The sequence below is a fragment of the Elephas maximus genome, chromosome 4 (assembly GCF_024166365.1).
Source record: "Elephas maximus indicus isolate mEleMax1 chromosome 4, mEleMax1 primary haplotype, whole genome shotgun sequence".
Classification (NCBI taxonomy): Eukaryota; Metazoa; Chordata; class Mammalia; order Proboscidea; family Elephantidae; genus Elephas; species Elephas maximus.
In genome coordinates, this window is record NC_064822.1 from 96664412 (window position 1) to 96680040 (window position 15629).

The 15629-nt window shown below is 37.4% G+C and overlaps 1 protein-coding gene across 4 annotated transcripts in view; it reads right to left on the reverse strand.

Moving 5' to 3' along the window:
• Positions 1-15629, reverse strand: part of GXYLT1 (glucoside xylosyltransferase 1) — a 161890-nt gene that overhangs the window by 114217 nt on the left and 32044 nt on the right. For all 4 annotated transcript variants that reach the window (XM_049882844.1, XM_049882840.1, XM_049882842.1 and 1 more), the window contains 2 exons: positions 4690-4813; positions 4233-4405 (listed from right to left, as the gene is read on the reverse strand). In XM_049882844.1, coding sequence (XP_049738801.1) covers positions 4233-4405; positions 4690-4813 — 297 coding nt within the window. The remainder of the gene's footprint in view (positions 1-4232; positions 4406-4689; positions 4814-15629) is intronic.

The following is a 15629-nucleotide window of genomic DNA, read 5'->3' on the forward strand; positions in this document are numbered from 1 at the left end:
AAGTAATAAATGGACAGACTAATGAAACAACAGAAAATGCAGAAATTAAAAATGAACTTCGGTAAAAATAAAGTCAGTATCTCAAACCTTTGGGTTAAAGACAGACTTTTAAATAAATGGCATTGGGACAACAGGACTGTTATTTGGAAAAAGACGAAATTAAATCCATTCCTCATCCAATAAATATAAAAGAGTAAATTCCAAATGAAGCAGAGGTCTAAATGTAATAAATGACACGGTATATGCCTTAATTCTTCTATAACAGGTACCTGAGTGTAGATGGGAAAGGCTTTCTAATTACTGCTTAAAAAAAAAAAATTAATTGCATTACCGAACCAAAAAACCAAACCTGTTGCCATCGAGTCGATTCCGATAGTGACCCTGTAGGACACCATAGAACTGCACCACAGAGTTTCCAAGGAGCGCCTGGTGGATTTGAACTGTCAACCTTTTGGTTAACAGCCATAGCACTTAACCACTACGCCACCAGGGTTTCCAAATTGCATTACATAAATTTTTAAAAACAAGGCCTGGTATGTGTTTAATATGTGATATTAAAACACATATCACAGATAATGGACTAATATCTCTAATCACAAAGAATTTATGGAAACTAAGGTGGGGAGAGGGAAAATCAAAAATCCCTCATAGTGATGGCCGCACAACTCTGTAAATACTAAAAACCAATGAATCCTATGTTTTCAAAGTGGGTGAACTTTGTGCTGTATAAATTAGATCTCGATAAGGATGTTATTTTCAAGTCTACCCAGATATGCCTCAGAAGAAAGGTCCAGCCATCTACTTGTGAAAAACCAGCCACTGAGAACCCTATGGATCACAATTCTACTCTGACACACATGGGATCACCAAGAGTTGGAACTGACTCAATGGGAACTAATTTTGGTTTATGAGAGAATAGGCAAAAGACTTAAAAGAAAATGCACCAAAAAGATATTAAAATGTATATAACAATATACAAAAAATGTTCAACTTCACTCATAGTAAGAGGAATGCAAATTAAAATTTCACAAAGTTTCCATTTCTCACCCATCAGATTGGTAAGGTTGTGGGAAACAGGCCTTCTCATAAACTGTTGGCAGGAATGTAAAGCGACACAATTCCTGTAGAAGGGAAATAGGCAATATCTAACAAAACTACATAAGGATTTAACCAACAGGCCCACTTCTAGAAATTTACCGTAAAGATAAAGCAAACGAAAGACCCATGGGTTTCAGAGTGGGACTACCCTCAGTAGGGCTTTCATGGCTTTGACTTTCGAAAGCAGATCACCACACCTTTCTTCTGAGATACCTCTTAAAAAAAAAAAAACCAAACCAAACTCATCGATTCCTGGGTGGGTTCGAATCTCCAACCTTCTACTTATTAGCCTAGCACTTAACCACGTGCACCACCTAGGGATTCCTACCCTGGAGATACATCTCCAAAAATATATATGGCAAGGTTATTTACTGCTGCATTATTTATAAATCAAAATATTGGAAAATGAAGTGTCCAAACGTAAGAGACTGGTTGAATAAACTCTGATACATCACAAAATCATCATACAGCAGTAAAAACGAGCTACCTATAAACACATGGATTTGAAAAAGCAAAGGCCAAAAGAATATGTACAGTATACTACCTTTCGTGTAAGAAAAGGGAAATTATGAAGAATGCATATATCTGCTCATCTTCCAGTAAGACACACAGGAAGGACAACAACCAGAAAACAATGAAGCTGGTAGCCTACAGGTCAGGAAGGAGAGGAAAGGATACGGGAAGCAACAACGCTTTTGAGTAAACCATTACATGGTTTCGACTTTTTGAAGTATATTAATATCTGTTGCTGTTGTTAGTTGCCATTGAGTAGATTCCAACTCATGGTGACCCCATGTGTGCAGAGAACTGCTCCACAGAGTTTTCAAGACTTGACATTTTGGAAGTAAATCCCCAGGCTTGTCTTCCGAGGTGTCTTTGGGTGGGTTGAACTGCCAACCTTTGGGCTAGTAGTCCAGTGCTTTATCATTTTGCACCACCCAGGGAATCTGCTTTTATTATTGTACATATTCAAAAAATAAAATCAGCAAGGAAGAAAAAACAAACTAAAAGTATACTGAAACAAACAAACCCAACTGTATTTCAAATGAATAAAATAACCACACAGAAGGGAAGAAAAAAAAAGAACTAATCCAAATAACTTCTGAACATAGTATTGAGTACACGCCCTCAGTCTCGGGGTAAAGAAGGAGAGAGGGCAAAAATTGGAAGCAAATCCTAAATTCTCACTAGTAAATTGCAGTTATCGATAGGAAAAAAAGGATAGGAGACAATGGTACAAATGAAGCATTTCTGAAATTATTTTAAGTATATTTTAGGATTAAGTAAATAAGGAAATGTTTATGTTAGGAGCCAGGATTCTAACTGTAGAAGAAAGGAGATAAAAATATAGAGTAGCAGAAGGCTAGAAGGATAGACTGAAATCGGAGGCATCAGTGTAAACACATGATTTTATGTGTGTGTGAATATTATTTCCTAGCTCTGTCACTGAATGGGCCTACAAGTAAAATCACTCTTGCAGCAATAAGCACACCCTACCACCCAGAGCCCACTAAAAGGAACCAAGGCTCTTTGGACAAATGGCTGATTTAAGGGCTAGGGTACGGAACATATAGGATGAGTTTAGAACATACTGCTGGGACACAAAGTATGGAAATACTCCAAAAGGATGATGGGGACATGTCAAAAGGGCATAGGAGGTAGTCAAAAGGGGCTTCCACTGGCCAAATCAGGAACAACTTCAACCATAATTAAAAGAGAATAATTATAAATCATAAAAAAAATACAGCAATGAGTTCAAACCAGTAACAGATAAATAAAGGGGGAAGAACAAAAGGCTCTCCCTTACAGTAGAATGCTGAGTGCCAAACGATGTATGTGAAGTTCTAGAGTTAGACAGCCTTCAATCTGCAGCTACCATAGCAAAGTCTGGTTTTAGTAAGAATCACCAATGGATGCTAAATCCAGGAGGGAAATTCTGATAAGGAGCAGGGTATTTGCATGGTTTTAAAAGGTCTTCCCACAGACCACTTACAAGACGAAAAATAACTATACAGTGGGGAAATCAGACAACATTTTGACTGGAAGATCAACATCATTGCTACTGAGGGGCAGAGGCACAAGGTGACTACAAATGTGATACCCAGAGAGGGACACAACATCACTGATACAGTATCCTAATCAGGAATGTGTAATATGAGCCTAATTGTAAGGAAACATCAGACAAGCCAGAATAAAGAACAAAAAGGGAGTGAGGCCTCTATTATTCAAAAATGTCAATGTTAAAACAGAGAATCCATCAGCCCAAGGCTGGAAGAACTAGATGGTGCCTGACTACCACCAATCACTGCCCTGACACGGAACACAACAGAGAATCCCTGATGGAGCAGGAGAACAGTGGGATGCAGATCTCAAATTCTCGTAAAAAGACCAGACTTAATGGTCTGACTGAGACCAGAGGGACCGTTTGTTAGCCCAAGATTGGAACCATTCCCGAAGCCAACTCTACAGACAAGGATTGGCCTAGACTATGAGACAGACAATGATACTGGTGAGGAATGAGCTTCTTGGCTCAAGTGGACACTTGAGACTATGTGGGCAGCTCCTGTCTGGTGGCGAGATGAGAAGGAAGGAGAGGACGGGAGCTGGCTGAATGGACACAGGGAATACAGGGTAGAGAGGAAGAATGTGCTGTCTCATTAAGAGCAGCTAGGAGTACACAATGAGGTGTGTTTAATTTTTGTATAAGAGACTGACTTGATTTGTAAACTTTCATCTAAAGCACAATAAATTAAAAGAAAAAATGTCAATATTATAAAAGACAAAGAAAGACTAAGAAACCATTCTAGATCAAAGGAGACTAAAAAGACATGGATGGTAGATTAAAGTACTGTTATCAACATTAAATTTGCTGAGGTTAATATCCGTACTGTGGTTAAGAAATGAATGCCCTTGTTCTTAGGAGACACTGAAGTTTTTAGGGGTAAAAAGGCAGGAAGTATGCAAATTACACTCAAATAATTCAGGGAAAAAAATAATCAAAAATAATTCAAATTGTATAAAATGTTAATAAAGGATACATGGAAATTCTTTGCACTATTCTTTCAAGTTCTCTGAAGGCTTGAAAGTATTCCCAAATAAGTGTAAAATATAAAATTAAAAAAGCAAATGCTTACATTTCTCAGTGCTTCATAAACAGCTCTAAATGCTGGTTGCTTATCATCATGGTAAACACCCCTGTTCCCATGAAGAATAAAGATTCCTTCTTTTTCTGCTTCTTGGCAATTGCTTCCATATATACAATGATCTGGTCGATAATTCCATTGACATGGAAAAACAAAGAGGCTTTCTATGTAAAGAAAGAAAAAAATGAAACAAATTCTTTTAATTCCACAGAATTAACATTTTGCCAAAATTTTAGTTTAAAACTATAACTCTTAAGAGATTAGGAATAATGAAAAGGATGTTTAACATTTTAGATCTCTTCCAAACAAATCATATTCAAGAAATGTTTTATTCTATATTAAACAAAAATGGTGATAATACACGCCTAAAACAAAAGTTGTTTCTTCATTTCTGACTAAATACTGTTCATTTTTTAACGCAAAGGATAAAAGGAAAAGAAATGATTACCTGGGTTATGAAAAAACATGATATTCAATAAATCTTGGTCGCCCCACGTGATGTTTAGTTTATATTTTTTAAGCAACGGCATAAGTATATCTCCCCATCGTAGTCGTACAGTTGTCATATCATTCTGTTGATAAATACAATAAAATGATTCTCAGACCTCCAGGTTTAAAATGGCAGCATAAAGACAGTTCCCCATTGTTCCCTTAACAATCACTGTGCAACTCCTTTTGTTAGAAAACTGGACATCTGTAACCCTAAATATGAAGAAGACTGTCCAGTAAGAGTGGGGAAGACACCAAAAGAAGACACCTGTAGTCACGTGTAGAAGTGATAAAACTAATAAAAGTCAGGAAAGAAACAGAAAGAGAAAGTAGGAGGTAGTTCACACACCATGACTGTGACATCTTTGGCGTAGTGGTTAAGAGCTCACCTACTAACCAAAAGGTCAGCAGTTTAAATCCATCCACCGCTCCTTGGAAACCCTGTGGAGCAGTTCTACTTTGTTCTGTAGGGTCACTATGAGCCAGAACCAACTCAACGGCACCTAACAACAACATGTCAGGGTTAAGGAGTTCTGGTAGTACAGTGGTTAAGAGCTACGGCCACTAACCAAAAGGTTAGCAGTTCAAATCCACCAGCTGCTCCTTGGAAATTTTATGGGGCAGTTCTACTCTGTCCCAGAGGGTCACTGTAAGTCGGAATCAACTCAGTGGCAATGGGTTGGGTTGGGAGTTATATCAGAGTTAACAACTAAATCTGTTAATACATAAATAGCGTTTAAGGCAGTGCCTGATATATTGTACATGTTGCTGTTGTTGTGTTGCATCAAGTTGAATCTGACTCATAGTAACCCGATGTGACAGAGCAGAACTGCCTCATAAGGTATCCTAGGCTGTAATCTTTAAGGGAGCAGACCTCCAAGCCTTTTCTCCCGCAGAGCCACTGGTGAGTTCGAACCGTTGACTTTTTGGTTAGCAACTGAGTGCTTTACCACTGTGCTACCAGGGCTTCTTATATGGTACATCCCACTGCCGTCGAGTCAATTTCAACTCATAGCGACCCTATAGGACAGAGTAGAACTGCCCCATGGGGTTTCCAGGGCTATGCATCTTTACATAAGCAGACTGCCACGTCTTTCTCCTAAGGAACAGCTGGTGGGCTTGAACCACTAACCTTTCAGTTAGCAGAAGGGTGCTTTAACCAGTCCACCACCAGGGCCCTTTATACTGTACATACTCAGGGCCAATTATTAACACTGTCGCCATCATCACCATTATTCTTAGACTGATTTGCTGATCTATTGTAGCTGGGAGTCCAAAGAGATCATTTGACATTGATAATCATATAAAAAAGATATATAAAGGTAAACAAAAAACAATATGCTAGGCAAAAACCAGGTCACAGAAGGAGAGACCCCATGGGTCTGTCAGTTTGTTGTACCGTGGGGGATTATGTGTTGCTGTGACGCTGGAAGCTATGCCACTGGTATTCAGATACAGCAGGGTCACCCATGGAGGACAGGTTTTAGCTGAACTTCCAGACTGAGACAGACTAGGAAGAAGGACCTGGCAGTCTACTTCTGAAAAGCATTAGCCAGTGAAAACCTTATGAATAGCAGTGGAACACTGTCTGATATAGTGCCGGAAGATGAGGCCCCCAGGTTGGATGGCACTCAAAAGATGACTGGGGAAGAGCTTCCTCCTCAAAGTAGAGTCAATCATAATGACGTGGATGGGGTCAAGCTTTCGGGACCTTTGTTTGCTGATAAGGCACGAATCAAAATGAGAAGGAACAGCTGCAAACATTGATAACTGGAACCTGGAAAGTATGAAGTATGAATCTAGGAAAATTGGAAATCATAAAAAATGAAACAGAAGGCATAAATATCCATACCCTAGGCATTAGTGAGCTCAAATGGACTGGTATTGGCCATTTTGAATCAGACAATCACACTCTGGTATTGGCCATTTTGAATCAGACAATCTACTATGCCAGGAATGACAACTTGAAGAGGAATGGTGTTGCATTCATCGTCAAAAAGAACATTTCAAGATCTATCCGGAAGTACGATACGGTCAGTGATAGGATAATATCCAGATGCCTACAAGGAATATCAGTGAATACGACTATTATTCAAATTTACGCACCAACCACTAAGGCCAAAGATGAAGAAACTGAAAATTTTTATCAGCTTCTGCAGTCTGAAATTGATTGAACATGCAATCAGGATGCATTGGTAATTACTGGTGATTGCAATGTGAAAGTTGGAAAAAAAGAAGAAGGATCGGTAGTTGGAAGATACGGCCTTGGTGACAGAAACAATGCCGGAGATCGAATGATAGAATCGTGCAAGATCAACAACTTCTTCATTGCAAATATCTTTTTTCACCAATATAAACGACGACTATACACATGGACCTCTCCAAATGGAATACACAGGAATCAAATCGACTACATCTGTGGAAACAGATGATGGAGAAGCTCAATATCATCAGTCAGAACAAGGCCAGGGGCCGAATGTGGAACAGACCATCAATCGCTCATACGCAAATTCAAGCTGAAACTAACGAAAATCAGAGCAAGTCCATAAGCGCCTAAATACAACCTTGAGTATATTTCACCTGAATTTAGAGACCATCTCAAGAATAGATTTGACATGCTGAACACTAATGACACAAGACCAGATGAGTTGTAGAATGACATTAAGGACATCCTACATGAAGAAAGCTAAAAGGTCACTGAAAAGACAGGAAAGAAAGAAAAGACCAAGACGGATGTCAGAGGAGACTCTGAAACTTGCTCTTGAATGTCGAGCAGCTAAAGCAAAAGGAAGAAATGATAAAGTAAAAGAAATGAAGAGAACATTTCAAGGGGCGGCTCGAGAAGACAAAGTAAAGTATTGTAATGACATGTGCAAAGAGCTGGAGATAGAAAACCAAAAAGGAAGAACACGCCTGGCGTTTCTCAAGCTGGAAGAACTGAAGAAAAAATTCAAGCCTTGAGTTGCAACAGTGAAGGATTCTATGGGGAAAATATTAAAGAACACAGGAAGCATCAAAAGGAGATGGAAGGAATACACAGAGTCATTACGCCAAAAAGATTTAGTCGACCTTCCATCATTTCAAGAGGTAGCATTTGATCAGGAACCAATGGTACTAAAGGAAGAAGTCCAAGCTACACTGAAGGCATTGGCAAAAAACAGGCTCTAGGAATTGACAGAATATCAATTGAGATGTTTCAACAAATGGATGCAGCTCTGGAAGTGCTCACTCATCTGTGCCAGGAAACCTAGAAGACAGCTACCTGGCCAACCGACTGGAAAAGATCCATATTTATGTCTATTTCCAAGAAAGGTGATCCAACCGAATGTGGAAATTATCGAACAATATCATTAATATCACATGCAAGCAAAATTTTGTTGAAGATCATTCAAAAGCAGCTGCAGCAGTGTATTGACAGGGAACTGTCAGAAACTCAGGCCGGATTCAGAAGAGGACATGGAACCAGGGATATCATTGCTGATGTCAGATGGATCCTGGCTGAAAGCAGAGAATACCAGGAAGGATGTTTACCTGTGTTTTATTGACTATGCAAAGGCATTCAGCTGCGTGCATCTTAACAAATTATGGGTAACAATGTGAAGATTAGGAATTCTAGAACACTTAATTGTGCTCATGAGGAACCTGTACATAGATTAAGAGACAGCTGTTCAGACAGAACAAGGGCATACTAAGTGGTTTAAAGTCAGGAAAGGTGTGCGTCAAGGTTGTATCTTTTCACCATACCTATTTAATCTGTATGCTGAGCAAATAATCTGAGAAGCTGGACTATATGAAGAAGAACAGGGCATCAGGATTGGAGGAAGACTCATTAACAACCTGCATTATGCAGATGACACAACCCTGCTTGCTGAAAGTAAAGAGGACTTGAAGCATTTACTGATGATGATCAAAGGCCAAAGCCTTCAGTATGGATTGCACCTCAACATAAAGAAAACAAAAATCCTCACAACTGGACTAATATGCAACATCATGATAAACAGAGAAACGATTGAAGTTGTCAAGGATTTGATTTTACTTGGGTCCACAATCAACACCCATGGAAGCAACAGTCAAGAAATCAAATGACGCATTGCATGGGGCAAATCCGCTGCAAAGGACCTCTTTAAAGTGTTGAAAAAGAAAGATGTCACCTTGAAGACTAAGGTGCACCTGACCCAAACCATGGCGTTTTCAATCACATCGTATGCACGTGAGAGGTAGACGATGAATAAGGAAGACCCAAGAGTTGATGCCTTTGAATTATGGTGTTGAAGAATATTGAATAAACCATGGACTGCCCAAACAATGAACAAATCCGTTTTGGAAGTACAACCAGAATGCTCCTTAGAAGCAAGGATCGTGAGACTGCATCTTACATACTTTGGACATGTTGTCTGGAGGGATCAGTCCCTGGAGAAGGACATTATGCTAGGTAAAGTACAGGGTCAGCAGAAAAGAGGAGGACCCTCAGTGAGATGGACTGACACAGTGGCTACAACAATGGGCTCAAGCATAACAATGATTGTTAGCATGGCACAGGACTGGGCAGTATTTTATTCTGTGGTACACAGGGTCACTATGAGTCGGAACCGATTCGATCACACCTAACAACAATAGAGGGAGAGAGGGGAAAACAAGAAGTGCATGAGCAGAAATGCATTAATTTTGTGTCTGCTTATAGTACATAATTCTCATGGAGAACTGGCCTCCTTATAATGCTGAATTTTCCTGTCCGAAAACATGGCATGTCTTTGAAGTCTTCAAATATTCTCTCATTAACATTTCAGAGATGCTTTCATATATATCTTACCATTTCTTTGAAATTTGTTCCTAGGTATATTACCTGTTTTGTTAATATTTTAACTTTGGTCTTCCATTATATCTTCTAAAGAGTTGCCACTTGCATATTATAAAATTCAAACAAGGGACTCCGTAAAGAGGCAAAGTTAGGGAAAATTACTGGATCAAGCTTACCCGGATGTATGCAGTAGCAGAAACTCTCACCATCCCACAAAAAGGCAAGTGAGAGCTGGGCATGGTTGGAAGCATTGTACCTTGTGGTCCAAGAAAGGGACCCTGATCCCCCACTGCCACTCATAGGAGCTTGAGAAGAAGAAGGGGTTCACCAAAACCATTGTGAAGATTTCAAGCTTTGTTATCAGACTGCAACCTTGCTAGCAAGAGGACCATTATATACTCAGGTGTCAGGTACCTGGGAAGTTTGCAGATCAACACCGTTTTCAGCAGAAAGCCCTACAATGCTACTGAAGAAAGAATCCAGGGTTAGCCAGCTAACAAACTGGTTTGTCTCTCCTTAGCAAAGTAATGATAACTGCATTTTAATTTTTTACCTAGCCACATTACCATATATTCTCTTTATAGTAGTTTTCAACAGATTCTTTTCAGTTTTCCAGGTATACAGACATGTCAATCATACATAAGGATAATTTTGTCTCCTGCTATCTAATTTTAATATCTGTTATTTTTTTCACTAGTCTAATTAGGGGGCTTGTTATCCCTTTACCCGGAGAAACACTGATATTATATAATAGTTATAGCAAGAGACAGACTCGTCTTGGTTTTAATTTGAATGCTTCTAGTGGTTCCCCTTTAAGCACAATGCCACCATAGGAGCTGAAATAAACATGCTATATTAATTCATGATCCCCTAATTTATATTTTATGCTTCTTCCATAATCAAAAATGGATACTGAATTTCATCAGGTGTCTTTTTAGCATCTATGGAGATGCTCACTGCTTGCTATTTAAAAACATAAAGTCAAATACTCTCTGGATAATGCAAATCTGGGGTGATAAGGAGTGGAGCTGAACACACTATAAGCCTTTTAGACCTATGTGATGTTTTAAACGATCCAGACTATAAACCAGTGCTACTCAGTGCTTCCCAGAGTGTGCCAATCCATGAATTTTTTATCAGTCCTCGCCAAAATCAAGCATGGAAATTACAAGGAATTTGAAACTTTGAAAGCACTTTAACAGATTAATTTTATATCTGTTCAAGCTATTTTCTAGTAATTTCATGTTTTCTAACAGTATTGACTCATGACAGGTTGGAAATTAAAAACAACACTGATCCTTCTCCATAGATTGTTTGAGAAGCATTATTATATTCTACGATACATGGTAAACTCAGTGAGGATATAATCAATTTATCCTCTAAAACAGAAAAAGCTAGGTTCCAAAAAAAAAAAAAAACCACATATTTAAATGTGACATAATAGTTAAGCACTCAGTTGTTAACTGAAAGATTGGCAGTTCAAACCCACCCAGTGGCTCCATGGGCAAAAGACCTGAAGATCTGCTCCCATGAAGATTACAGCCTAGAAAACCCTATGTACAGGGCAGTCCTACTCTGTCACATCGTCAACTATGAGTCGAAATCGACTCATCAGCACCTAACAACAACAACGTAAGTGTATTATCCTGGGGTAAAATTTCTCAGAATGGAGTAAACACAGTAATTATAAAATAATCAGAAATAACAACAGCAACGAAAAAAAGTTCTGGAAAATAATTGAACCAAGCTTTTTTTTGTTGTTGTTGTTGCTATTGTTGTTGTGTGCGGCCGAGTCGATTACGACTTACAGTGACCCTGTAAGACAGGGTAGAACTACCCCGTAGGGTTTCCAAGGCTGTAATCTTTATGGAAGCAGGCTGTCACATCTTCTCACAGAGCAGCTGGTGGGTTTGAACAGCCAACTTTCAGTTAGCTGCCGAGCACTTAACCACTGAGCCACCAAGGCTCCTTGAACCAAGCTTTACTTAAGAAAATAATAAGAAAACACTTCACTGGAGAATGACTCTGTGAAGTAAGTCATTGAGTATGTTAACTAAATGTTCTTAGGATTTGAAAAGGAAATTTTAAATCGCACACAAAAAACCAGCAACATATTCAACACACTGAACTTATTCAATGGAGCCCTGAGTATGTTCAAGTCTTCACCAAAATATATCTATTCAAAGAAAATGCAGTGAATGATCAAATTACAAGGTCCAATGCTGTCATAAGAAAAAAAAAAAAGAGAAAAAAACTTATATAACTTATAGGATAGTCCTACTAGAAAAATGCTGGATAAGAAGCAATAACACTAGTATTATTTGCTAATGATATAATCTATAAAATTCAAGACAATGAATGAAAAAGAGAAAATAGTTTAATAAAGAAGCCTTATATAGAAGATTTCAAATCAATAAGCAGCAGAAAAGCAACGAAATATGAGCAAAGGATTTGTGAACCATTCAAAAACAGGGAGACAGAAATGGCAACTAAATATAAAAAGATTTTTGACTATTATAATAGTCAAGGAAATACAAATTAAAATGAGTTTTTCCAGCAATATAACTACATATCCATACTAGTACATACAAACAATAAAACCAAATTATCCATTCTTCACATCATACAGACATTAAAAATTACGTGGTAGATTATGTGTACTGACATAAAAATCAGCCAATTATATATTTGCAAAGTGAAAAAAGCAAGCTGAAGATGTGTAAAAGAATCCCACATATAAGTGTCAATATATACCTGTTCCAAAATTATTTTTAAAAGGGTCTAAAGAACACATAGTAAAGCTATTATATGGTCACTTTGGGCAAAGGGATAGGGCCGAGGAGAATGATGGGTAAAGGGTGGACTTGTTTGTTTTACTCTATATACTATGAATTGTTTGATTTTTTACAAGAATACATTTTTATAATTTTTAAAACAGAAAAATGTGGTTCTAATTTACACTTTTAGCAAACCTACCATCAAAACGCATGTGTTAAGATCGATTAGTTTCATTTTTAGAATTACCTTTGCTTTTGAAAAAAAAAAAAATACAGTACTCTGAAACACGCAGTTGCCATGAGTCAGAATCGACTCAAAACCAACTGGTATTCACATTATGCTCCAATAATGTTAGAAACTGGAAACTCATCAATTCCCAAAGACTAATTATACTTTGAAAAGTTCTACCCCTTTTGGTAAGCTGTTCATTAACATTACTCTGCTCTCATAAGCCATCTACTGTATTTTTACACAAATAATGCATGCTTCTACTTTTGTTTGCCAACCGCTCCCTCCTCTCACAAGTTAGTTTCATAAGCACGCTATGCTAATTTTTTACAATATGTAAAAAATATATATATATACGGTATAGCAGTACTTAGGAAAACACCTTGAATGGCTGGCAAACAAACATAGAAGGTGTGTGTTATGTGTAAAAATATGATACATAACACAATAAAAAGTTCATCATCACATACATCTTTCAAATATGTGAAAACAACCACCATATCCACCTAGGCGAAGTGTTCTCTTTTTCAATATTTTTGAATAATTCATCAGCGGCATGAGTTCTGAAACTTTCATTCGAACTGTCCTTTGCTAGTAATTATCTACTGAGTTGCTATTTCATGCTGGACACCATGATAAATATTCTGAATACAAAACTGTACAAAAGACATACACCCTGTTCTCAGTAGATGGAGAAAAATAGACAAGAAATACTTTAGAAAGCAACACATGGCAGGACACGAACAGGGTACAATAAACATACAATGAAAGAATTCTTAAGATGCCTTATTTACATTCTTTTGTTTTCCTCTAATAAGTAGAAAAAAGGTTAAAAATAACCTAAAAGGGATTTAACACTGTAAGTACAAACATAATACAAAATACAAAGTAATAGCTTAACCAACTTATATCATTGTGTATTAAGTATTATGAGATATAAAGAACCAAAAGCAGAATTTTTATTATTTTTATTTTTTTCATACCAGGTTTGAATTGAACAGTCATGTAAGAAGTTTAGTCTTTAGATGGGAGTAGCAGGGCAAAGGGATTATGGTGACACCACCTCAGAAATCAAACCTGTCCTTCTTCACCCTATGCTCTCAGAGGATGTTTTAAAGGTATATTTTCATAAGATTCAGGTTAGAATAAAAATTGATAATATCAAATCACTGTATTTTAGAACAAATGAAATTAAGGATTTAAAATATGACCTTTATTCTAAATTGGTAGTCTTGTGGCTTTCATGCAGTAAGTACAATGGGGCAACATGCACAGATCAGTATGGAAGTTTGGAAAGCAATTACGAGTAATTCAGGTACATCACTTGAGATCTAAAATTTAAGATCTGAGCAAGAAATTGTAGAAATTGTAGGGGGGGAAAGGCAGTATTTGCTACAGATATACTGGAAAATAATCAGGAAAAATGAAGCAAAGTCTATGAGAAAAGGAGCTAAAAATCAATAATTTTTGTAGAACCATCTCAACAATTATAAATATAGCAACAGGAAAGCAAAGTGCCAAAGATCAAAAAGGCCCATAAAACGAAACACTACTACACATAGCTCAACCATGTAAATGAAACTAAATGGGCACACCAGCCCAGGGGCAAGGACAAGAAGGCAGGAGGGGACAGGAAAGCTGGAAGAATTGAAATGGGAAACCCAAGGTCAAGAAGGGGAGAGTGCTGACACATCACAACGTTGACAACCAATGCCACAGAACATGTGCGTTGTTTAATGAAAAACTAATTTGCTCTGTAAACCTTCATCTAAAGCACAATTAAAAAAAAAAAGCAAATGTGAGTATATTCTCATTGAGCAAGAACAGGGTTGTTTGTAACAAAGGGATAGTAGGCGTGGAGTAAATTATATCTACTAAATGAATACATAATCAACCCTCATATTTTTCTTCATTGAAGTCATTAATGAATAGAAGAAAAGTTTGAAAATTTAGAAATTTGTCAACCCCCATATCTACATTTCTAGCTGGCTTTGAACATGTCACAGCAAAAAGAAAAGGGGAGAGGGAGAAAGTGGTAAAGCATTTAAAAATTACACTTATATAAATAAAGATGAAGTAAAAAAAAATAATGGCATATTTGAGCTTATAGCCATATCTTGAATTTATTTAAAAATCAAATAATGATGCTATACTAATTTTTTTTATACTAATTTTTATACTAATTATCTCTAAGGTCCTCTGCAACACTAAACTTCTCATAATTCTATGAATTTCAAACAGACTTACTGAGAAGTCACATTATTCCTTAGCAGATAATCTTACAGCACCATCTTCTGGTTAAAATTACTGTGCGTAGTCTAACAATCAGAAAATGCAGAAAACTCACGTTATTACAACTGTTTCAATTAGTAAAACTTTATGGTACATGAAATTTAAAAATTCAAGATACAATAAGAAATTAGCTCACTGAAAATACATGCTCCTTGGTAAGGAAAAGCAGAGGTTATTCAGCACCAGTCTCATTAATACACTCAAGTTGCGGGAGACAAAACGGAGCTGAAATCAAGATTTTGGAATGGTTCAGAAAATGGAAAGGCTAGAGAAACTAGACTGATTACATCTACTGAGGAGCGATGGGTACGAGCTGTAAGACTTCTAAAGACTGAAAAGTCAGCACGGGTGCTGCCGGCTGCAGGCAGTACTACTGCCTATACCAAAGATAAGAGGGAACAACTCTAAATGAGGCAAAGATTTCAATCAGACTTAGAAAGGAGTAACAAATAATGGTGTAAATTTTGTTCTACCAGAAGCCATAAGAAAAATATCTGACAAATATATTGTACAAACAAATGTATACATATCCTCATATCATAAATAATATACTATCCCTTAATGTTTAATTTAGACCTAACTAGATATAAAGAGATAAATAGCAAGTTGATATCCATATTAAAAAAAACCCAAACCAAACCCATTGCCGTCAAGTTGATTCCAACTCATAGCGACCCTACAGGACAGAGTAGAACTGCCCCACAGGATTTCCAAGGAGTGGCTGGTGGATTCGAACTGCCAATCTTCTGGTTAGCTCTTAACCACTGCGCCACCAGGGCTCCCTACATCCCTAGAGGAAAAGC